Source organism: Carassius gibelio, chromosome B1 (assembly GCF_023724105.1).
Source record: "Carassius gibelio isolate Cgi1373 ecotype wild population from Czech Republic chromosome B1, carGib1.2-hapl.c, whole genome shotgun sequence".
NCBI classification, from domain to species: domain Eukaryota; kingdom Metazoa; phylum Chordata; class Actinopteri; order Cypriniformes; family Cyprinidae; genus Carassius; species Carassius gibelio.
In genome coordinates, this window is record NC_068396.1 from 33,006,798 (window position 1) to 33,032,944 (window position 26,147).

General features: G+C 38.6%; 1 protein-coding gene across 10 annotated transcripts in view; it reads left to right on the top strand.

Moving 5' to 3' along the window:
* LOC127949401 (NACHT, LRR and PYD domains-containing protein 3-like) overlaps window positions 1-26,147 on the top strand; it is a 68,786-nt gene that overhangs the window by 16,937 nt on the left and 25,702 nt on the right. For 5 of the 10 annotated variants that reach the window (XM_052546588.1, XM_052546593.1, XM_052546589.1 and 2 more), the window contains 3 exons: window positions 3,153-3,326; window positions 4,986-5,159; window positions 5,977-6,150. In XM_052546588.1, coding sequence (XP_052402548.1) covers window positions 3,153-3,326; window positions 4,986-5,159; window positions 5,977-6,150 — 522 coding nt within the window. The remainder of the gene's footprint in view (window positions 1-3,152; window positions 3,327-4,985; window positions 5,160-5,976; window positions 6,151-26,147) is intronic. The other 5 variants (XM_052546592.1, XM_052546595.1, XM_052546594.1 and 2 more) reach the window with 3 other exon arrangements.

Below are 26,147 nucleotides of genomic sequence, written 5' to 3' on the forward strand. Positions count from 1 at the left end.
CAGTCCGCAGAGGGTGAACGCGGCATTTCCAGAGTCTAACAGGGCCTTGAAGGGACAGCCGTTGACTTTCACCATGGCCTCTGGCGCTCCTACTGGTAGGTTATGATGTAGAATACAGCCTGCATCGTGGGATTTGAAGTGTGTTCTGTGAGCATCGGTCCATCCCGGGGACTGGGGCCTGTCGGCCTGCCTAAGGGTTGCAGTATGCCCTCCAGCGCATGTTGTCCCTGGACCACCCTCCGGGGATACGGCAGCACTCGCTCTCCCACTTCCCAGCTCCAGGCCGCCTCGGCCAGCTCAACCGCCTCCACCAGTTCCAGCGTTGTCCCCGGGTTCCTCATGGCGACTGCCTAACGATGGACAGGGGGCAAGGCGTGCAGGAGGCGGTCAATCACCACTCGTTCCATTACTTGTGCAGCTGTGGGGTTTCTGTCCATTAGCCAGTGTTGCGCCAATCTTGTCAGTTCTGCGGCCTGGGCGTGAGTCAGTACGTGGGGTTGAAAGATGCACTCATTGAACTGTTGTGCTGCACACAGCGAAGACAGCCCCACTCTGGCCAGGCTTTCCCACTTTACGTCATCGTCATCGTCCCACGTTACATCACCCTTAATACCCATGGCTGAAGTGCCCTTGAGCAAGGCACTGAACCTCCAGTTGCTCCCCGGGCACTGGATATATAGCTGCCCACTGCTCCGGGTGTGTGTTCATGATGTGTTCACTTCTCACTGCTGTGTGTGCACTTGGATGGGTTAAATACAGAGCACCAATTCTGAGGATGGGTTACCATACTTGGCAAATGTCACAACATTCACTTTTCACTTTACTTCAGGGAGCCGCCTATCGTAATACCTGTATTTTATGTTTTCATGTTCTTCATGGTATTAGTGCATGTTTCAAGCTACCATACATTTACTTAACTTGTATAAAATATTTTCAAAAAGACTTGTTTTTGTTGTTGGAAACTTTGTGGATGTAAAACAATAAACAGTTGATGAATTTGATATGCATATATGGTACAAAAGCGCATTTTTTGTCCGTATGCAAGGAGTATTAGTATACAGCAAAATCCCCAGTGTTAATTTAACAATCCCCAGTGTTAATTTAACACTCTGAGTGTGGACTCATATAAACACTGAAGCAGTGTTAAAAGTAACACTGAAGCAGAGTTGAAGTTAATGAGATAATTAAGAAGTTAATTGAGTTATGATTGACCATTATTGAAGACACCTGATGTTAACAAGCAGAATCACAAACGAGAAAATCACAATTTATGTGTCACCATTATAGTGTTCAGTGTTTGCTTTAGTTGGGATCTTGGCTTGTAACTTTTAAAGTTTGTTTGTCAAACCAAGAGCAAAAATCATCGTGTGTTGATGATTGTTTTAATGTAATCGTTGTTTGACAAGAATCACTGAACTCATTTACAGTCTTTTCTCAAAGTAAAACTTCCATTACTGATTGTCACAGCTTTGATTCCGCAATGAAAAAATCTGTATTTTCTATACATTTTGTAGCCATCTCTTGCAAGTGATTCTGATTTTTTTTTTTTTTTTTATTAAAGAATTTTAATTTTAGGCACACACAGATAACAATAATCAGTGTATGAATCTCAACAATGATGACAAACAACATATTCAGATAAACAGACCAACTCTGAACATCACAAATCTAGATACTAAAAATGAACATAAAAACAGCAAAAATAAAATATAGTTAGAATAAAAAGTTAAAAAGACAGTTCAGATCATAATTTATTCATGCCGCAATGCATGATGGGAGCCATGGATGAGTTTTTATTGGCTACAACATGTTTTTTTGATGGTCACCGTTGTTGTGATGCTCACGCTGATTCCTGATGTCTGTGTGTCTAAACAAAAGATTACTTCTTTTTTTTTACGCCGAACTAACTATTAAAAACATGTCATACTATGTCAGAAATTCTGGGTTGCTTACTTCTCTTTTTCACTTAATTTATGTATGCAGTAAAGAAACTTAAACTCAGGCATTCAGGTCACTCTATTGCAAATAGCTCAAATCACAATCAATCAATCAACACATGATTGCCTTTGCTGTGGTCTGTCTGTATGATATAATTCAGTCACCACAGCCACATAAAATCTAAAGATAATAACTGAAGGGTCAAGATCCCAACTAAAGCAAACACTGACCACTATAATGGTGACACACAAATTGTGATTTTCTCAGTTGGTGATTCTGCTTGTTAACATCAGGTGTCTTCAATAATGGTCAATCATAACTCAATTAACTTCTTAATTATCTCATTAACTTCAGCTCTGCTTCAGTGTTACTTTTAACACTGCTTCAGTGTTTATATGAGTCCACACTCAAGAGTGTTAAATTAACACTGGGGATTTTGCTGTGTACTTTTAAGTACCATTTTGAAGGTTAGGAACCTACTTACTTTTGTTTTGCTTGAGTTCCAAGTATAACATCTATCAGTTTCTAAAAGAAATGTCAATTTAAACAGAAAAGATAATCATAATTTAATAGAAAAACTACATTTTTGGCAATTTTTCATTGTGGTACAGTGTTTGCATATGGCAACGTTTTCCTTAATACCTAATTTCCTAAAAAAAAATGAATTTGTATAATTGAAGCTATTTCATGTAAAAAAAAGCTTATTTTAAAAAAATATTTCATGGTTAGAACATAATGCGTACCATAGAGGGTTAACAGGAGCTTCCAGTGCAGCAGAAATGTATATGTATATTCATTTAAACTGCAGTTTAAAGTATTGGTTGTAAGCATTAGTTTCCACTCATTCTAGAGAACTCTAAACTGTGTTGTGAATCTCACTGAGATCTTTTGACATATAAGAGTTCATTGTACTATTTAAAAATCCTGTATGTTTTGGAACTCAAAACTTCCTCATTAGTCTAAAAACAGCTTTTATTGAAACTAAGATTCTAAAATGACTAATTTAGTAATTTGTCTGATTCAACATCACTGCCTCTTTAGCAGCGGAGAAACATTCTCAGAAAACTTTTGCTACATTTTGATAAATGTACATATTCATAGTTGAAGAAACAGTCAGGAACTCTTCTTATAGTGATTCAGTGTTCAGATCATGTCATCCCACGTTCCTGGGCAAACCCTCTTTACATGTCTTTATTATTATTTATCTCTTCTAGATTTTCTGGCTGTAATCTCACTGCTCAGTGTTGTGAGAGTTTGTCTTCAGCTCTACAATCCTCAAACTGTGTCCTGAGAGAGCTGGATCTGAGGAACAATGACCTGCAGGACTCTGGTGTAAAGATTATTTCTGATGGACTGAAGAGGCAGAACTGTCAGCTGCAGATACTGAGGTATGAAGAACAGATAAGAGATCATTTACAGTCAACTGATCACAACGTTGATGTGTGTGTGTGTGTGTGTGTGTGTGTAGACAATCTGTGTGTCTGTAGTAGGGTTGGGAACTGAGAACCGGATCTGTTTTTTGAGTGCACCTGCTGCCACTAAATTACATTATATTGGTCACATATTGTCATTAATATACATACTGACTTCAACCACTAATTAAAAAGACTGCTATTTTTATTTAAGTATAGGGTTAGATTATTTAGTGATTATTTAGTAATTAAATACACCGGTATGGCGGTATATTAAAAATTTATATCGTAACGAAAATATACACCGGTTTTCGGTATAAACCGGTATACCGCCCAGCACTAAAACAAAGGATAGAAAATATTTATTTTCATACATTTTAAATGTTTAAAGATGCTGAAACCACTCATTGCATCACAGCATCTCCTGACTGCATCATTATTTGTAAAATAGGGGCTTTATGGAGTGTGTGTATACATGGTTATAAGTATAACAGTTTATATTTCATTAATTTAGAAAAATTAATTTGCATTTAGGGAACAAGTGTCTTAGCCCTCAAGGGACTATTTGCCCAAAACTTTGAAGCACATGTGATTGATGAACTAGCATTACTCAACATTACTCACTAGCTTCCAGAAACACTACAGTCAACGAAGGTCAAATAGTAAAAAACTTAATAGTTCATTTAAATGGAACTTGAACCTGAACATTTGTATACTGTAATATATCATGAATTTTGACATTGTTAACCTTTCAACTAAGTTGATAGTAGGTAATAAACAGTACTGAGTATTGAGTAGTTGAGTATTGTGCATTTGTCATTACCACTATTTAAAAAAAAGTTGTTTAATGATTTAAATGGAACCGGAATCAGAACCAGAATCATTAGGAGCAACCTGAACCGGAAAATGACTGAATGTTGGTGTGTGTGTGTGTGTGTGCGTGTGTGCGCTTGGGTGTGTGTGTGTGTGTGTTTGTGTGTGTGTGCTTGGGTGTGTGTGTGTGTGTGTGTTTGTGTGTGTGTGCTTGGGTGTGTGTGTGTGTGTGTGTTTGTGTGTGTGTTTGTGTGTGTGTGCTTGGGTGTGTGTGTGTGTGTGTGTTTGTGTGTGTGCGTGTGCTTGCGTGTGTGTGTGTGTGTGTGTGTGCGCTTGGGTGGGTGTGTGTGTGTTTGTGTGTGTATGCTTGTGTGTGTATGTGTGTGTGTGCGTGTGTGTGTGTGTGCTTGGGTGTGTGTGTGTGTGTGTGTGTGTGTGTGTGTGTGTGTGCTTGGGTGTGTCTGTGTAGATGATCTGACTGTTGATATGTGTGTGTGTGTGTGTGTGTGTGTGTGCGTGTGTGTGTGCTTGGGTGTGTGTGTGTGTGTGTGTGCTTGGGTGTGTGTGTGTGCTTGGGTGTCTCTGTGTAGATGATCTGACCGTTGATGCGTGTGTGCGTGTGTGTGTGTGTAGATGATCTGACTGTTGATGTGTGTGTGTGTGTGTGTGTAGATGATCTGACTGTTGATGTGTGTGTGTGTGTGTGTGTGTGTGTGTGTAGATGATCTGACTGTGTGTGTGTGTGTGTGTGTGTGTGTCTGTGTGTGTGTGTGTGTCTGTATATGATCTGACTGTTGATGTGTGTGTTCTTGTCTCTTTCAGTCTTGCTCTCTGTAATCTCACTGCTCAGTGTTGTGAGAGTTTGTCATCAGCTCTACAATCCTCAAACTGTGTCCTGAGAGAGCTGGATCTGAGGAACAATGACCTGCAGGACTCTGGTGTAAAGATTATTTCTGATGGACTGAAGACTCAGAACTGTCAGCTGCAGAAACTGAGGTATGAAGAACAGATAAGAGATCATTTACAGTCAACTGATCACAACGTGTGTGTGTGTGTGTGTGTGTGTGTGTGTCTGTAGATGATCTGACTGTTGATGTGTGTTTGTGTGTGTAGATGATCTGACTGTTGATGTGTGTTTGTGTGTGTAGATGATCTGACTGTTGGTGTGTGTGTGTGTGTGTGTGTGTGTGTGTGTGTATGTGTGTGTGTGTCTGTAGATGATCTGACTGTTGATGTGTGCGTGTGTGTGTGTAGATGATCTGACTGTTGGTGTGTGTGTGTGTGTGTGTAGATGATCTGACTGTTGGTGTGTGTGTGTGTGTGTGTCTGTAGATGATCTGACTGTTGATGTGTGCGTGTAGATGATCTGACTGTTGGTGTGTGTGTGTGTGTGTGTGTGTGTGTGTGTGTGTGTGTAGATGATCTGACTGTTGGTGTTCTTGTTTTTCTATTCTGGTGGGGACTTAAACCTGAATACACACAGACTCATGGGGACTTGTGTCACGGTGGGGACCTAAATTGAGGTCCCCACGGGTAAACAAGCTAATAAATTACACAGAATGACGTTTCTTGAAAATCTAAAATGCAGAAAGTTTCCTGTGAGGGTTAAGTTTAGGGGTAGGGTTGGTGTAGCGTGATAGAAAATACGGTCTGTACAGTATAAAAACCATTACACCTATGGAGAGTCCCCACAAGGATAGCTGACCAGACGTGTGTGTGTGTGTGTGTGTAGATGATCTGACTGTTGATGTGTGTGTGTGTTTGTGTCTGTAGATGATCTGACTGTTGATGTGTGTGTACTTGTCTCTTTCAGTCTTGCCGGCTGTTATCTCACTGCTCAGTGTTGTGAGAGTTTGTCATCAGCTCTACAATCCTCAAACTGTGTCCTGAGAGAGCTGGATCTGAGTAACAATGACCTGCAGGACTCTGGAGTAAAGATTATTTCTGATGGACTGAAGAGTCAGAACTGTCAGCTGCAGAAACTGAGGTATGAAGAACAGATAAGAGATGATGTGGGATCTGTGTCTATAGACGGTTTCAACGGCATCAACATAAACAAACGTTAATGCGCGTGAGCGCTTTTGTGGACCTAACTTAACTTCCGGTAGACTCCAAATAGAATCAATAACAACAGCCAAGTCCCTCTAGAGTAGATATTTTTTGATAACAAACAAAATATGTTTGCTGCGTGGATCAGGCGGACTTAATGAAAATGCAAATTCATTCTTTGCCAGCAGGAGATGTTTTAAAGCATAGACATAAAGCGTGAGAAATAGAGGTTTCCCCAGTAACAGCTGTAAACAAAGCAGAGCTACGCTCACACGCTGCTTTATCAGACATATAACATGCAAGTCCTACTTCAGAAATACAGCGATATAAAAACAACTGTGCCTCGTTTTGATATTTAAACATAAATGTAAGGAATTATTATTATTAAACGTGCAGTACGTTACGTAATGTTACGTTACTCATGTTTATTTAACGAAGCCTTTTTGAAAATCGATCAGTTTTAAAATTGTGGCGAGTCTCCAAAAATAAATAAATGTATGGGAAACATCCCGCAGCACGTACAACGACCTGAGCCCAACTTCAGTTTACTCATCACCTTGGCTTTAACTGCGTTTGTAGATGGCACCGCAGCCAGACCGATATAACACAGACCGGAAGTTAACTTAGGTCCAGCGCGTGCGCCCGATGAAACCGTCTATAGAAATGATTGATGGTGTCGTCAGTATAAAGTGAATGAGAGGATTTGTGACACAGAAGTGGAGATTTTGTATTTGACTCTGAGACAGTTCTACCTGCTCAGTGTTCTGGTGGTGATTATTTATCAGGGTTTCCCTGGAGCGTTAAAAAGTCTTAATTTGTACAAGAACGTCTTAATTATGATTTTAAGAGGTCTTAAAGACTAGAATTGTGATATGGCAGAATAAGACGATTAAACTTCAAAAAAGGCTATGATTTCATTAAATAAACTCTAGTGCTGCAGGTTCACATCCAGTGCTGCTGCTTTGTGTTCTGCTGTTACCGTGGAAACAGCTCTATTTCTACCAAACTCCACCTGCTGGCAGAGAATGAGCATTTCAATAAAACTCTTGTTTTGTTCATAGTTCAGACAAATATGGGAAACGACCCATGATTTTACCCTGCAAACACACAGAGCTTTAAATGTGAACTGTTGGATCGATAAGAACACAATGCATTATAAATATCTAAACAGAAGGGTGTGCGTTATATAATATCACACAGAGAGTGAAGTTTTTTTCTCCAAAAGTCAACATGATTACAAATGTGATATTGATTTTATACAACAGTTCAATAAACAAGTTGATATTAAGAGACTTATGTTTAAGACATCATATTTCCTGTTTCTGCTCTTTCGCCAACAAAAATCAGCTCCGTCTCTGAGCATCATGACAGTGTTTGGTTTCTGAATGAATCAAGTGTTTAAATGATTCGGTTCAATCGCAATGACTCTCTTATTAACAGTGACTTGCTGACACCTACTGGTGGTTTAATTTCACATTTAAAGTTACCTTTTCATTTTTAAACAAATAATTTCAAACATGAGTTTTCAATGTTTCATGTTTAAAATATCAAAACATTATTTATGCATGTGTAACTGCAGGTTATAGTATTAAAAAGTTTGTAAACACATCTAAATGCCTCTTCCTCTTGTCAAAAAATCCTATTGGAATTTCACTTTGTCCTATTGGATCTTACTGGATTCTTAGAATCCTATTGGACATTCTGATTGATTTTAATGGAATTTCACTTTGTCCTGTAGGATTTTATTTGATGTTTAAAATCTTATTGGACAATGTGTTTAATTTAATGGGATTTAATTTTTTTCATGTGATCTTTTATTGATCCATTTGATTTTTAAATGGAAATTCACTTTGTCATGTAGGATCTTATTTGATTCTGTTAATTACTTTTTTAGAGTAACTTTACTTTTTTAGAGTAGCACTGTGTTTGTGTGTGCATGTGTGTGTTTTAAATGATATAATAACCTAATAAGTTAAAATGTATTACATGTGGTTAAGAATTCATAGAAACACAAACATCTTTAATGGTATTGTCGTGACGCTTCCCCTTTAAGAAATCCGAATGTAGTGCGCGTGACACTGTAGCGTGCATAATTTGAACGGTAACGGTCAGGTGAGGAAGCTGAGAAATCGAGTGATTAACGTTGTTTAACTTGTTATAAGTTTATTGAAAGATGCTAAAAAGGAAGAAATAATGATACTTCTCTGAACTGCATGCCAAACGAACAATTTTGGGTGGAGTAATTTCTGTTGGTGACTTGTTGATCTAACGTTAGTTACTGTATCTGCTGATTAGTACAGGAGTCTGCCATTAACGTTACATAGCAAAAGCTAATATAACAACTGATATTAATGAAATATTAATGTATGCCGTTTATAATTTATGCGTTTTGAATTGTGCTTTACGGTTTTGTGTAGCACTTTATTTGTATTGATGGATTAATATTTTCTGTTGTGCGGGTCAGGTTTTATGTTCCAGTTAAAAAGGTTGACATGATACAGTTCTTCCGTGAATCGCGATGTGTGTGTGTACATGGAGAAGACACGCATGACAAGAGAATAGATGGTGAGCCTTTGTCAGCTGAAGGACCTGTTACATTGCCTGGTAACCAATTAGCCTTTCGCCGAGCCCCGACCCCCTTAGTTACTGTTGCTACCTCCGACAAACAAATGGTCAAACACGACCAGCGCGACATATTGCCATGACGGGAAGAGGAATACCAGTGCAGAGCAATACCTCCGCGATATCCTCCAGATCGAGGCAAAAGGGGTTACAGTATGCAGTGGAGGGATACATTCAAAATATAAAAATACACAATGAAGGAGACACGACTACTATTGAGGCTAATGCTTACCGGTCTCAAGCGAAATCTGAGAAATCCCATGACCTGTAACGTTACCTCAAATGCAACCAGCACCGCCTTGTGGACCAGTCATGCTCTTGCACTGCCGGGAAAGTTCTCTTTCATATGTTATGGTCTATTATTGTCTATTGCGAGTAGCGATTTTGTTTAAATACAAGGATATGTTAGCTATCTAAACCTACATGGATAAAACAGTGTGGACGGCCCCACTCCCAGTTAAATGCGTCAAACATTACGAAGCTTAGTTAAAGGTGCATAACGGATAATAAAATAAAATGGATATCTGAATGCCTTATATTTTATTTTATGTATTTCATTTTATTATTTTATCTGTTATGCACCTTTTAAGCCAAAGCAGTTTTCTATTTGTGAATTCTGTTCATCAACAATGGAAATAAAACATTGTGATCCTGATGCTCAAAACAACAGAGAAATTTTAGTTAGCGTTGAATGGCTTTGACACCCATTGTAGGCACCGCTCACGTTGTGTTTTCGGCTTTGGGAATGGAAAGAACACAACTCCTCCAGACAATCTCTGGGGTATCTAGTGTCCGATTTACAAACGCCGTGGGCGCACCGCTTCACCATCTTGCTTGGAGTTAATGTTTGTCGGACTCGGAGCTGCTCACATAGTAACGGTTGCTATGATGTGTGATTGGACAATGGCCTTTCTGGGGGAGGGGCCGGCGAAAGGCTAATTGACCATATGCATGAAACTTCCGCATAAAGATAAGCCAATGCTCGTAAACTTCCGGTAAAGCTGATTTAATGTTGTGGTGTATACAGGTACAGAAACATCTCCTGCCTAGTTCTTGTCAGAAAAAAAAAAAAAAAAAACTTCCATCTTAATTAATGATAGCATAACAATAATGATAGATGATGGCATTCACATACAGTTTTATGTTATTTAACAACACATAATTGTACAAGCCTAGTAATCCCAGGCGGTTACCTAGACACGTGACTACATTGAAATGCTGAAAACTACACACTATAGTAACTGTTTATAGGCCAGTGGTTCTCAAAATTTTATACCAATTATATGCATTAAAATTCAGTAGCGTAGTAGCCCTAACTGTTATTATATTTACTGTTGTCAGCCACTTTAACATTGTTAATATACATTTTGAACATTAACACTACACTGTGCTTACAAACAGGTAAAAAAAAAAGGAAATAATGATTAAATTAAAATTTGTTGTACCTAAAAGTTAAATAAAAACTGTATTGTACTTATTCTTTGAGTAGAGTTGTTTTTACATTTAAGTTCAAACGTTTTGTGTTTTAACATTAATAATTTATAATTAAATTAGTGATTCCTCTGTGTACCACTAGAGGGACTCGTAGCACACATTGAGAACCACTGGTTTAGGTGTAGGCTAACATAGTGATGCTATCTCCCAAATGACATCACAATGCTCTGATTGATAATCAATTACTTTCTTACGTAGTCATGAACACATTTTAAACCCTTATAATATTTGCCCCCTCAACTCTGTAGCTGTGCAGTAAAATTAACTTTAAAGATTTTTACTCCAAATTTGTGTTCTTTTTTTTTTGTACTGAAGTATAAAGTATAGCAAGTGCAGGAATCAAAAAGTCTAAAAATAAAAAAAATGTCCCGACACTAACAGTGTATAAGGGAGAATTATTTAAATACTTAACTAGTTAACTACAAATTAAATAAGTTAAATATTAATGGTATAACAATTAAATAATGCATTAAATATATTTTTAGATTTTTAGATTTCATTTAGTAAATACATTTTTAAAGTTTTATCTTTAACTGTAAAAGCTGCTAAATATATTCAGTCAACACAGACTTGTTACTGTTGTAGTTTTGTGACTCTGAATTTAGTCTAAATCACATAATGGACCGCTCTATTTTGACATTGGCTTGTCTTCCGTTATTACTGTCAATCGAAGCAATGAGTCCAGAACAATTTAGCAGATTTACCTGCGTAATATTTAACACTCGTTAGTCATTTCTGAAATGGTAAATGTGGACGTTTGGTCCTCTTAGATTAACAAAGATTTTCTTCAAATTGTGAATAGATTTTGTAGAGAAGCTGAGAAAAGGGCTCTCCCCTTAAAGCACAGTACGACTCGAAATGACTGAGCTGGCTTATCTAAAATCAGGAAGTAATCGTGCATATGTTCATTTGACAGAGCATTAGTGATTGCTTTGGAATATATTTGATACACTATTTTTCTGTTTTTTTTTTCTCTGTTTTTACATTACACACAAATAGTACTTTAATACATGAAATGAAATAGTTTAAATTCCCTTTGAGGTGTATTATACCAAGTTACAATATCAAATTCTACACATTGTTTGATGTTTTATTGTTCTGTGTTGTGATTGTATTTGCTGCTATTATTATTATTGTTACAGTAAAGTGTTATTTTTATATTCAAATTCTGGTCCCTTGTATACACTTTATATGTTCCTCCTCGCTCTAGATATGTTCCTCCCTTTGGGTCTAGAAATGGTTTAGTGTATATTTACATTAGAAGCACAAGTGCTACGTGTGTGTGTGTGCATGTGTGTGTGTGTGTGTGTGTGTGTGTGTGTGATCAATCCATTATCAGTGCCTTCGAAATTTTTGCACTAATGCTGTATGCTGCACAAATCACCTCTCATGTTTTTTACAATGTTACTGAAGTAGTGATGTGTCGTTCATTTTGAACGAATCTTTAATGTGACTCGGGAAGAACGAGTCGTCTCGGGGAGTGATTCGTTCAGTCGCGCATGTGCATTATTCTATGGGTTCTGTTCTAGTCGTAGTAATTCACCTGTCAGTCAATGCAGTCTTGAGCCGGAAAGAGAATTGATTAGTTCATAGTTCGAGTCTATCGGGTTTTTGACTCGTTCCTCAATCACGTGACAGCCCAATACGTTAAACCCAATGCAATATGAGCCGGAAAGAGAATTGATTAGTTCATCTCATGAGTCTTCAGGTCGAGTCATTCCTTAATCACGTGACAGACCATACGCTAAAACCATAGACAGTAAAAGAATGCAGAGAATTGAATAGTTCATCTTTCGGTTCTTCAGGTTTTTCGTTCTTTTGATGTGATATAACATTGGCTAGAGTAATTAGTTAATTTACAACTTTCCTTACAAAATGGGTGCGTAGTACTTATTTATTATTAGTATTATTTACTCTTACAGTAACGTGATGCATTTCTGGTTTCAAATTGTTGTTTTTAATTTCTGTCATGGTGGTACTTTTCCATAACACTGAATGTGGAAATAAAGAGTTGGTTATGCTTAAAATGTTGATATTTTTTTCTGTCTGTCTGTTTGTTTGTTTTGGTTTAGTTGTGCAGTTATTAAATCAGATTGTCTGTGTAAACCATACTTTTGTAACATATGACACTTTATAAACATTAAAAACACTGTACATACTTTTGAATAGTTGTTTATGGTTTATTTTTGTGCCAGAAAAGCTTTGTAACAAAGAGGACAACTATTCCAAAATAAATTAAAATAATAAAAATGTAAATAATTAAAAATGAAATTAAAATTAAAAGATAATAAAGCCACAGGGTCTAATAACCTTAACAAATGAACTTTAAAAGTACAATATAAAAAAAGAAAAACTAAATATTGCACAACAAGCTTTGCTTTTTTTACATAATAATTTTAAATGAATGTGTTTTAAAATGAATAACACTTTTGTGCCAAAATAAAAACTTTATATCAAAGAGGATAACTATTCCCAAAATAAATTTTAAACCATTTGAATTAAAACTAAATGAAAATTAAGAGATACTAAAGCTACGGAGCCTTATAACAATAACAAATTACCTTTAAAATCACAACAACAAAAATATTGCACAACAAGCTAGTCTTTTTCTAAATAAATAAAAATAAATAAGCTTTAAAATAAATAACACACTGTGGCTATATTTTTAGGACTTGCTTTAAGGCATGTTTGCATTATAATAAAAAAAAACAAGCTCCCTGACCTTGGATGGGCTCAGTCTGTGAGTTCTTCTATCTGAGATAATCTGCCCAGTTTTAGAAAAAAAAAATTCAGATGGCATGGATGTGGCCACAATGCAAAGTCTTGTCATTGTGACTTCAGAAAGGCTTGTGTATACTGGTGAACATCTCCTCCACCAGGCCAGAGGGTCTGATGTGCGGGGTAAGAGTGGCTCTGCAAGGTTGGCCATCATATCATCTGAGGTCTCAGAAGAGGTAGCAGAAGGCCTCAAGCTTGCTACCCTCTCGTCAAAGTCTTCCCAAAACATGGCCCCTGCACTGGCAGTGAACCAGGATCTGAAACTCCTCACTCTGAGCTGGGTTAAAACTGTTAAAGCTGAAGTTATCATAACCTTAATGTCTTAAACTAACATTAATAATTCAAATTCAAAATGTTATTTGCTTTTAATGTATGACATTATGTCCTTTTTTGAGCAATCTTCTTATACATATATTACACCAATATGTCAAGTCTGCCTAGGAAAAGCAATTATTATACCAGCAAACTCAAAATTGGAGAAAAAATGAACTTGTCTATAAATACTTTTTATTGTAAGCTTGGATTATTATATTATTATATAGCCTAGTGTTTATTTACCGATAGACAGTCAAGAAGACAAATTAATCAAAATTTTATTTATAACAGGGTTTTATTTATTTATAAAATAATAACAAACCATAGATCCTCAACAAACAGTAACAAAAACACAGTGACAGAAATGTCAGAAATAGCGCATGGGTCTGTCACGTGATTAAGGAACGAGTCAAACTCGACCCGAAAGACTCATGAGATGAACTAATCAATTCTCTTTCCGGCTCAAGACCGCGTTAGTTTTGCGTATGGGGCTGTCACGTGATTAAGGAATGACTTAAACCCGAAGACTTCTTGTCAGATAAGAGGTGAGATGAGCTAATCACAGACTGAAGACCCAGGTAAAGAATGAGTATTTTTTTCTTTATCTTATAGCATTTTAGTTTTGTATTGTTTTTAGTGTGATCAACGTTTGCGTAAGTACTAGATGTGTTGGGGAGGTAGCACTTAATATTTTAATAACATTTTGCTAAAAATGAACGAAATGAACGAAATGACTCGAAAAAAGATTTGTTCATTTTGCTGAACGAGACTCAAAAGTCTGAGTCGGTAAAATGATCCGAACTTCCCATCACTATACTGAAGGTCGTGCAACATACAATGAACAATGTCTACATCAGGGTGAGTTTAAGCAAACTGCAAGTAATATTTGTTCATAAAACAAATACAATGGAAAAGTGTACCTTTTAGAATAATAATGATCCCATATCCCATATAAACAGTCACCCAACTGGATCCCATTAAAATCCTACAGGATATTTATGTCTTGTCCTACAAGACTATTCTTTTCAGAATCCTATTAGGAACGGTTCCAAAATATGATAGAAATTCCAATTAGAATCCTGTACAGTTTTCTTATTGGAATCCTTTAGGATTTTTTGACAAGGGTCAGATGCAGCTTCTGTGTTTCTGCAAAGATAGATTTTGTTGATACTGATTTCATCTGCTTGGTAAAAGCCCAAATGCAAGAAATTGACTCAATCAGAATCAGAATCAGAAAGAGCTTTATTGCCAAGTATGCTTACGCATACAATGAATTTGTTTTAGTGACATAAGCTTCCAGTACACAGAGACAACAACACACAGACAAAAAAAAAAAAAAAAGATAAAAAAATTTTTTTTACAAATTGGCAAATAAATAAGTGTATAAACAATTGTGCTATAAATTATAATGGAATAGGATTGAGTGAGATGCAGGAATGTTCTAGGATGGAGGGTTAACAAATAAATATAAGGATATTGCACATTTATAAGCATAAGTAGGGAACATTTAACTGTTCATGAGGTAGATTGCCTGGGGGAAGAAACTGTTCTTGTGCCTTGCTGTTCTGGTGTTTGCGGCTCTGAGGCGCCGGCCAGATGGCAAAAGTTCAAAGATGGGGTGACTTGGATGTGAGGGATCCAGAGTGATTTTCTGAGCCCTTTTCCTCACTCTGGATGTATACAGTTCTTGAAGGGTGGGCAGGGGAGCACCAATAATCCTTTCAGCAGTCCGAACAGTACTCTGTAGTCTTCTGATGTCTGATTTTGTTGCTGAGCCAAACCAGACAGTTATTGAAGTACACAGTACAGACTCAATGACGGCTGAGTAGAACTGTTTCAGCAGCTCCTGTGGCAGGTTAAACTTCCTCAGCTGGCGAAGGAAATACAACCTTTGTTGGGCCTTTTTAACAATGGAGTCAATGTGATTGTCCCACTTCAGGTCCTGAGAGATGGTGGTTCCCAGGATCCTGAATGACTCCACTGCAGTCACAGTGCTGTTCATGATGGTGAGGAGTGGGGGGAGAGCAGGGGGGTTTCTCATAAAGTCCACGATCATCTCCACTGTTTTGAGCGTGTTCAGCTCCAGGTTGTTAAGACTGCACCAGACAGCCAGCTGCTCAACCTCTTGTCTGTAAGCAGACTCATCACCGTCCTGGATGAGGCCGATGACTGTAGTGTCGTCTGCAAACTTCAGGAGCTTGACAGAGGGGTCTTTAGAGGTGCAGTCGTTGGTGTACAGGGAGAAGAGCAGTGGGGAGAGAACACATCCCTGAGGGGCACCAGTGTTGGTGGAGCAGCTGTTTGATGTGTATTTCCCCAGTCTCACTAACTGTTGCCTATCTGTCAGAAAGCTGGTGATCCACTGACAGATAGAGCTAGGAACAGAGAGCTGGGTCAGTTTGGTCTGAAGGGCTGTTGGGATGATGGTGTTGAATGCCGAACTAACGTCCACAAATAGGATCCTCACACAAGTCCCTGTTTTGTCCAGATGTTGCAGGATGAAGTGCAATCCCATGTTGATTGCATCATCCACGGACCTGTTTGCTCGGTAAGCAAACTGCAGGGGGTCCAGTAAGGGTCCAGTGATATCCTTCAAATAACCCAGAACCAGTTTTTCAAACGACTTCATGACGACAGACCTTAGAGCCACAGGTCTGTAGTCGTTAAGTTCTGCTATCTTGGGTTTCTTTGGGATGGGGATGATGGTGGAGCGTTTGAAACAGGAAGGCACTTCACACAACTCCAGGGATCTGTTGAAGATCTGTGAAAAGATGGGGGCCAGCTGGTCAGCACAGGTTTTCAGACAGGCTGGTGTAACACCATCTGGGCCTGGTGCTTTTCTTCTTTTGTTCTTCTTGAAGACCTGGCGTACATCATCTTCACAGATTTGAAGAGCAGGAGGTGTGGAGGGTGGGATTGCAGGAGGTGTTAATGGTTGTGCAGGGAGATGGTCAGAATGGGTGTTGGGGGTTTCAAATCTGCAATAAAACTCATTCAGGTCGTTAGCAAGTCGTTGATTAGCCTCAGTGCAAGGGGATGGTGTCTTGTAGTTCGTGATGGTTCTTAGACCTCTCCACACTGAAGTTGAGTCGTTGGAAGTAAACTGGTCTTCCGACTTTTTAGCGTAGGTCTTTTTAGCCGCTCTGATCTCTTTGTTCAGTGTGTTCCTGGCCTGATTGTACAAGACCCTGTCCCCATTTCTGTAGGCATCCTCTTTGGCCTGACGAAGATGTCTGAGTTTTACTGCAAACCATGGCTTATCATTGTTGAATGTTAAATAAGTCCTGGTAGGAATGCATATATCCTCACAGAAACTAATATAGGATGTTACGGTCTCTGTGAGTTCATCCAGATCGGTGGTAGCAGCTTCAAAAACACTCCAATCAGTGAGGTCAAAACAAGATTGTAAATCCTGCTCTGTTTCGCTGGTCCATCTCTTCACAGTCCTTACTACAGTTTTAGCAGATTTAAGTTTTTGCTTGTAGGACGGTATAAGATGAACCAAACAGTGATCAGAACGTCCCAAAGCTGCTCGTGGAACAGAGTGAAATGCATCCTTTATTGTGGTGTAACAGTGATCAATCAATCAATCAATCAATCACCTTTATTTATATAGTGCTTTAAACAAAATACATTGCGCCAAAGCACTGAACAACATTCATTTGGAAAACAGTGTCTCAATAATGCAAAATGATAGTTAAAGGCAGTTCATCATTGAATTCATTGATGTCATCTCTGTTCAGTTGAAATAGTGTCTGTTTTAATTTGCAATCAAGTCAACGATATCGCTGTAGATGAAGTGACCCCAACTAAGCAAGCCAGAGGCGACAGCGGCAAGGAACCGAAACTCCATCGGTGACAGAATGGAGAAAAAAACCTTGGGAGAAACCAGGCTCAGTTGGGGGGCCAGTTCTCCTCTGACCAGACGAAACCAGTAGTTCAATTCCAGGCTGCAGCAAAGTCAGATTGTGCAGAAGAATCATCTGTTTCCTGTGGTCTTGTCCTGGTGCTCCTCTGAGACAAGGTCTTTACAGGGGATCTGTATCTGGGGCTCTAGTTGTCCTGGTCTCCGCTGTCTTTCAGGGCAGTAGAGGTCCTTTCTAGGTGCTGATCCACCATCTGGTCTGGATACGTACTGGATCCGGGTGACTGCAGTGACCCTCTGATCTGGACACAGACTGGATCTGGTGGCCACGGTGACCTCGGAACAAGAGAGAAACAGACAAATATTAGCGTAGATGCCATTCTTCTAATGATGTAGAAAGTACGGTGTTATGTGAAGTGTTCCGGTTCCAGTTTACCTAATTAATGCAGCCTAAAAATCCTTTAACGGATTTGGATATTAAAAGCATATTAGTATGTTATGTGTATGCCAGGTTAAAGAGATGGGTCTTTAATCTAGATTTAAACTGCAAGAGTGTGTCTGCCTCCCGAACAATGTTAGGTAGGTTATTCCAGAGTTTAGGCGCCAAATAGGAAAAGGATCTGCCGCCCGCAGTTGATTTTGATATTCTAGGTATTATCAAATTGCCTGAGTTTTGAGAACGTAGCGGACGTAGAGGAGTATAATGTAAAAGGAGCTCATTCAAATACTGAGGTGCTAAACCATTCAGGGCTTTATAAGTAATAAGCAATATTTTAAAATCTATACGATGTTTGATAGGGAGCCAGTGCAGTGTGGACAGGACCGGGCTAATATGGTCATACTTCCTGGTTCTAGTAAGAACTCTTGCTGCTGCATTTTGGACTAGCTGTAGTTTGTTTACTAAGCGTGCAGAACAACCACCCAATAAAGCATTACAGTAGTCTAACCTTGAAGTCATAAATGCATGGATTAACATTTCTGCATTTGACATTGAGAGCATAGGCCGTAATTTAGATATATTTTTGAGATGGAAAAATGCAGTTTTACAAATGCTAGAAACGTGGCTTTCTAAGGAAAGATTGCGATCAAGTAGCACACCTAGGTTCCTAACTGATGACGAAGAATTGACAGAGCAACCATCAAGTCTTAGACAGTGTTCTAGGTTATTACAAGTAGAGTTTTTAGGCCCTATGATTAACACCTCTGTTTTTTCTGAATTTAGCAGTAAGAAATTACTCGTCATCCAATTTTTTATATCGACTATGCATTCCATTAGTTTTTCAAATTGGTGTGTTTCACCGGGCTGCGAGGAAATATAGAGCTGCGTATCATCAGCATAACAGTGAAAGCTAACACCATGTTTCCTGATGATATCTCCCAAGGGTAACATATAAAGCGTGAAGAGTAGCGGCCCTAGAACTGAGCCTTGAGGTACTCCATACTGCACTTGTGATCGATATGATACATCTTCATTCACTGCTACGAACTGATGGCGGTCATATAAGTACGATTTAAACCATGCTAATGCACTTCCACTGATGCCAACAAAGTGTTCAAGTCTATGCAAAAGAATGTTGTGGTCAATTGTGTCAAACGCAGCACTAAGATCCAATAAAACTAATAGAGAGATACACCCACGATCAGATGATAAGAGCAGATCATTTGTAACTCTAAGGAGAGCAGTTTCAGTACTATGATACGGTCTAAATCCTGACTGGAAATCCTCACATATACCATTTTTCTCTAAGAAGGAATATAATTGTGAGGATACCACCTTTTCTAGTATCTTGGACAGAAAAGGGAGATTCGAGATTGGTCTATAATTAACTAGTTCTCTGGGGTCAAGTTGTGGCTTTTTTATGAGAGGCTTAATAACAGCCAGTTTGAAGGTTTTGGGGACATGTCCTAATAACAATGAGGAATTAATAATAGTCAGAAGAGGACCTATGACTTCTGGAAGCACCTCTTTTAAGAGCTTAGATGGTATAGGGTCTAACATACATGTTGTAAGTTTAGATGATTTAACAAGTTTATACAATTCTTCCTCTCCTATAGTAGAGAATGAGTGGAACTGTTCCTCAGGGGGTCTATAGTGCACTGTCTGATGCGAAACTGTAGCTGACGGCTGAATGGTTGCAATTTTATCTCTAATAGTATCGATTTTAGAAGTAAAGTAGTTCATAAAGTCATTACTGCTGTGGTGTTGGGAAATGTCAACACTTGTTGAGGCTTTATTTTTCGTTAATTTAGCCACTGTATTGAATAAATACCTGGGGTTATGTTTGTTTTCTTCTAAAAGAGAAGAAAAGTAATCAGATCTAGCAGTTTTTAATGATTTTCGGTAGGATATGCTACTTTCCCGCCAAGCAATACGAAATACCTCTAGTTTTGTTTTCCTCCAGCTGCGCTCCATTTTTCGGGCTGCTCTCTTTAGGGTGCGAGTATGCTCATTATACCATGGTGTCAAACTGTTTTCCTTAACCTTTCTTAAGCGTAAAGGAGCAACTGTATTTAAAGTGCTAGAAAAGAGAGAGTCCATAGTTTCTGTTACATCATCAAGTTGTTCTGAGGTTTTGGATATGCTAAGGAATTCGGATACATCAGGAAGATAACTTAAAAAGCTGTCTTTTGTGGTAGAAGTGATGGTTCTTCGATACTTGTAACAAGAAGTAGAATTTACAATTTTGGCTATATGAAGTTTACACAGAACTAAATAATGATCTGAGATATCATCACTTGGCTGAATAATTTCAACACTATCAACATCAATTCCATGTGACAGTATTAAATCTAGAGTATGATTTCGACAATGAGTAGGTCCTGAAACGTGTTGTCTAACACCAATAGAGTTCAGAATGTCTATAAATGCTGATCCCAATACATCTTTTTCATTATCGACATGGATATTAAAATCACCAACTATTAAGACTTTATCTGCAGCCAGAACTAACTCGGATGTAAAATCACCAAACTCTTTAATAAAGTCTGTATGGTGCCCTGGTGGCCTGTATACAGTAGCCAGTACAAACATAACAGGGGATTTATCATTAACATTGGTTTCTCTGGATAATGTTATATGAAGCACCATTACTTCAAACGAGTTATACTTGAAGCCTGCCCTCTGAGAAATCCTGAAAACGTTATTGTAAATTGAAGCAACACCTCCCCCTTTGCCTTTTAGACGCGGCTCGTGTTTATAACAATAATCTTGGGGGGTGGACTCATTTAAAATAATGTAATCATCAGGTTTTAGCCAGGTTTCTGTCAAGCAGAGCACATCTATATTATGATCAGTTATCATATTATTTACAAAAAGTGTTTTCGTAGAAATGGATCTGATATTCAATAAGCCAATCTTTATCATTTGTTTATCCATATTGCATTTGTTTTTTATTTGTTGAACCTCAATTAAATTGTTAACCTTAACTTGGTTTGGACGTTTTTTGTATTTTCTAGTTCGTGGAACAGACACAGTCTCTATAGTGTGATATCTAGGTGAAAGAGTCTCTATGTGCTGAGAATTAACTGACCTCTGTGACGGGAGGCAGCTAGCAGACGGTCGGTTTAGCCAGTCTGTCTGCTTCCTGACCTGGGCCCCAGTTAGTCAAGTATAAACACTAAGACTATTTGCCATATTTTTAGACAGAAGAGTGGCGCCACCCCAGGAGGGATGAAGACCATCTCTTTTAAACAGGTCAGGTCTGCCCCAAAAGCTCGTCCAATTGTCTATATAACCTATGTTATTCTGTGGGCACCACTTAGACATCCAGCCATTGAGTGATGACAATCTGCTATGCATCTCGTCACCACGGTAAGCAGGGAGGGGACCAGAGCATATTACAGTGTCTGACATCGTGCTTGCAAGTTCACACACCTCTTTAAAGTTATTTTTAGTGATCTCCGACTGGCGAAGTCGAACATCATTAGCGCCGGCATGAATAACAATCTTACTGTATTTACGTTTAGCATTAGCCAGCACTTTTAAATTTGCCAAGATGTCAGGCGCTCTGGCTCCCGGTAAACATTTGACTATGGTGGCTGGTGTCTCTATATTCACGTTCCGTACAATAGAATCACCAATAACTAGAGCGCTTTCATCAGGTTTCTCAGTGGGTGCATCACTGAGTGGGGAGAACCTGTTTGATGTTTTGATCGGAACAGAAGAGCGGTGTTTTGACCCACGACTACGCTGCCTCACCGTCACCCAGTTGCCCTGCTGCAGGGGCTCTGCTGGAACCGGACAATGTACAGGAATCCCTGAGCTAGACGCATCCAAAGCCATATCTAGAGCCCTAACATTCTTACTGTCCTCAATTAAAGTTTGGATGCGTGTCTCTAATTCTGAAATCTTCTCTGTCAGCCTGTTTCCCTGCATTTATCACATGTGAATCCCTCATCAGCGACAGAGATAGATAAACTGTACATGTGGCAAGAGGTGCAAATAACAATTGTAGGAGAAGCCATTACTCACCGTGCTTGATGAAATATTCTTACTGCGGTTGTTTGATGAACTTGTGGAAAACTGCAGCGTGAGAGAGGAGAGGAGAGGAGAAAAGAAAACGCTAATGACAAGCTAACGAGTGCTAACGCTTTGCAGGTGTGCTGCAGTCACGGAAGAGTGAACGATCAAAGTTTATCTGATAAGATTGATCGGTAATATCAGAAATATGGTGTGAATTAAGTTATATTTTACAATTAAAAAAAAACAAACAAACAGACAGTGATAGTAAGAAAGATTATAGAGAAAAAATATAAAATAAAAACAGCTACATGGAGCTATGATTAGCTACAGAAGGCCAACAGGAAGTCATATATATTACTGTCTCTGGTGGGACATGTAACATGCTGTCTGTATTTTGGCAGTTCACGGGAGAGATTGGCTTTGTTAAAGTCTCCAAGAATGATTAAAACAAAGTCCGGGTGTTGTTGTTCTGTGTCTGTGATCTGATCAGCGAGTTTCTGTAAAGCTGAGCTAACATGCGCTTGCGGAGGGATGTAAACACTGACCAGAATGAACGAGTGAAACTCCCGCGGCGAATAGAACGGCTTGCAGTTGACAAACTGCATTTCTAGATCAGGACAGCACATCTTCTTTAACACAGTTACATCTGTACACCACCGTTCATTGATGTAAAAGCATATTCCACCGCCGCGCGATTTCCCACGTTGATTCTGCTTCGCGATCCGCTCTGAACAGCTGAAAGCCCGGCAGATGGAGCGCGCTGTCCGGTATGGTGTCATTCAGCCAGGTTTCCGTGAAACACAGAGCAGCAGAGTGAGAGAAATCCTTATTTGTCCGAGAGAGCAGAAGGAGTTTGTCTGTTTTGTTGGGTAGAGAGCGGAGATTTGCTAGATGGTTGCTAGGCAACGCGTACGAAATCCGCGCTTCCTGAGTCTGACGAGCGCTCCCGCTCGCTTCCCCCGTCTGCGCGTCCTGAAGCGCTTGATTAGCGCCTCCGCTCCTCCGATAACAACGTTCAGTAAAACGTCTGAATAATTTAAATCCGGTAAAAGATCTTGTGGTGTGTTCTGCCGAATGTTCAGCAGTTCATCCCTGGTGAAACTGATCGTGTTTGTTAAACAAAAAACAGGAAAAACGAACAAAAACAGCACAAACACTGGAGAGCCAAGCACTGAAGCAGCCATGTGCGGCGCCATCGAGTACTACTGATGTACTAAAGATGACACTTTTAGAAAAAATGGCTTAAAGGTGAAAATGCCCCTAAAACGTACATAGAACTGAACACACAGTTCTAAGAGTCAGTTCTAAGACTGACCCCCAACTGAGCCTGGTTTCTCCCAAGGTTTTTTTCTCCATTCTGTCACCGATGGAGTTTCGGTTCCTTGCCACTGTCTCCTCTGGCTTGCTTAGTTGGGGTCACTTCATCTACAGTGATATCATTGACTTGATTGCAAATAAATGCACAGACACTATTTAAACTGAACAGAGATGACATCACTGAATTCAATGATGAACTGCCTTTAACTATCATTTTGCATTATTGAGACACTGTTTTCCAAATGAATGTTGTTCAGTGCTTTGACGCAATGTATTTTGTTTAAACCGCTATATAAATAAAGGTGACTTGACTTGACTTGGCGCAGAATATGAAGAATTGAAAAAATAATAATAATTCAGGAGTCAGCTGTCCACAGTAGTCCATAAGATACCAGCACAATAACACACTAGCAAAATATCATCTAATTATCCTCATCGAAGTCCCAGAAAATATAGAGATGTCATTTTTTTGTCAATGTTGTAAACCCCTAATTTGTTATTTAATTTATATAATAATTTATTGATAATAATTGTTTAAGTTAATATAATGATTAATACTTTCGATTCATCCATTTTGGCTGAAATGTAAGGCAAGGCAAGGCAAGTTTATTTATATAGCACATTTCGTACACAATGGTTATTCAAAGTGCTTTACATAAAAGAAAGTAAAATAATAATGAAGAAAAATAATAACAAGAATAAGACAAGCAATTTTAAAACTTTTAAAAAAATTAAAAAATGTACTTATTTAAAATGAATTTAAAACAGGTAGAAAATTATTTTACATAAAATAAAATAAAATAAAACAGTGAAAATGTAGTGCAATCAGTTTGGACATTGCTCAGTGCTCATTCAATAAATGCACAGCTAAACAGATGAGTTTTGAGTCTAGATTTAAATGTGACTAGTGTTTTAGCACATCTGATCTCTTCTGGAAGCTGATTCCAACTGCGGGCAGCATAGTAACTAAAGGCAGACTCCCCTTGTTTTGTGTGAACCCTTGGTATTTCTAACTGACTCGATCCTAGTGATCTGAGTGCTCTGTTAGGTTTATATTCAGTGAACATATCTGCAATATATTTCGGTCCTAGGTCATTTAGTGACTTATATACGAGTAAAAGTACTTTAAAATCAATCCTAAATGTAACTGGAAGCCAGCGTAAGGACCTGAGGACTGGTGTGATATGCTCAGATTTTCTGGTTCTAGTCAGAATCCTGGCAGCAGCGTTCTGGATGAGCTGCAGCTGTCTAATGGTCTTTTTGGGAAGGCCATTGAGGAGTCCATTACAGTAGTCCACCCTGCTGGTGATAAAGGCATGAACAAGTTTCTCCAAGTCTTGGCTGGAAACAAAATATCTAATTCTTGCAATGTTTTTTAAATGATAGTATGCTGATTTAGTTACTGCTTTGACATGACTACTGAAACTAAGGTCTGTCTCCAGAATCACACCAAGATTCCTGACTTTATTTTTAGTTGTTTGACTCCTAGAGTTAAGGTATGCATTCACCTTGAACACTTCATCTTTGTTTCCACATGCAGTGACTTCATTTGTTTTCCTTGTTTAACTGAAGAAAGTTCTGGCACATCCAACTATTAATTTCATCAATGCATTGGCAGAGGGAGTCAATGGGGCTGTAGTCATTTGGAGATAAGGCTAGGTAAATCTGGGTATCATCAGCATAGCTGTGATAGGCAATTTGGTTCTTTCTCATTATTTGACTTAGTGGGAGCATATACAGGCTAAACAAGAGCGGTGCAAGAATTGAGCCTTGTGGGACTCCGCATGTCATGGACGTCCACTTAGACTTATGCTCTCCTAGACTCACATAATAGCCTCTTCCTTCTAAGTATGATCTGAACCATTTGAGTACCATCCCAGAAAGCCCGACCCAGTTTTCCAGTCTCTGTAGAAGTATGTTATGATCGACAGTGCCAAACGCAGCACTGAGATCTAGCAATACCAGCACCGATATTTTGCCAGAGTCACAATTTAAGCGAATATCATTTATTATCTTAATGAGTTCTGTCTCTGTGCTGTGATGCGGCCGAAAACCAGATTGAAAATTGTCCAGGTTTCCATTTGAGTTTAAGTATTTGTTCAGCTGATTAAAAACTACCTTTTCTATAATTTTGCCTATAAACGGAAGATTAGATATTGGTCTAAAATTGCTCAAAATAGTGTAATCAAGATTGCTCTTTTTCAGGAGGGGCTTAACAACTGCAGTTTTTAGGGAGTTTGGAAATGTCCCAGAAACAAGTGAGGCATTCGCCAATTCTAAAAGATCTGCTTCTAAGCATTAAGCACACTTTTGAAAAAAGATGTGGGAAGTGTGTCAAGACAACAGGTTGATGATTTTAGGTGCTGCACTATGTCTTCCAGAATTTTGCTATCAATTGCTTCAAAAATAGACATAGTATCTTTTTGATATTGTGGCCTAATCTGTCTGACCTCTGCATTACTTGAGGATGTGCTAATCGCCTTCCTGATAATGATAATCTTCTCAGAAAAGAAAGAAGCAAACTCATTGCATTTGCTGTCTGAGAGCATTTCACTGGGAATCTGACTTGGGGAGTTTGTCAGTCTCTCAACAGTGGCAAAAAGAGTATGAGTATTATTTAAGTTACTGTTTATAAGGTTTGAGAAGAAATTCTGTCTAGCTGTGGCTAGTTTCACATTAAAAGCATGAAGGCTGTCTTTATAGATGCTATAGTGAATTTCAAGTTTTGTCTTCCTTCACATCCGCTCGGCTTTTCTACATTGTCTTTTCATAGTCTGAACTGCTGTTGATCTTCTCCAAACTGATTTCTGTCTGTTTGTTTTCTTACTGACTATTATTGGTGCAATATCATCAATAACATTCTTAACTTTTGAGTTGAAGGAATCAAGGAGAATATCAACAGAGTCTGCAGAAATGCTTGGTGTTAAAGATATAGCCTCCATAAATAGTACACTTGTGTTCTCGTTTATGCATCTCCTTCTGACAGAGACCGATCTAGATTCAGTTGTAGCAGAGATCAATATATCAAAGAAAATACAGAAGTGATCAGATAGTGCTACTTCCTTAATAACAATGGATGAAA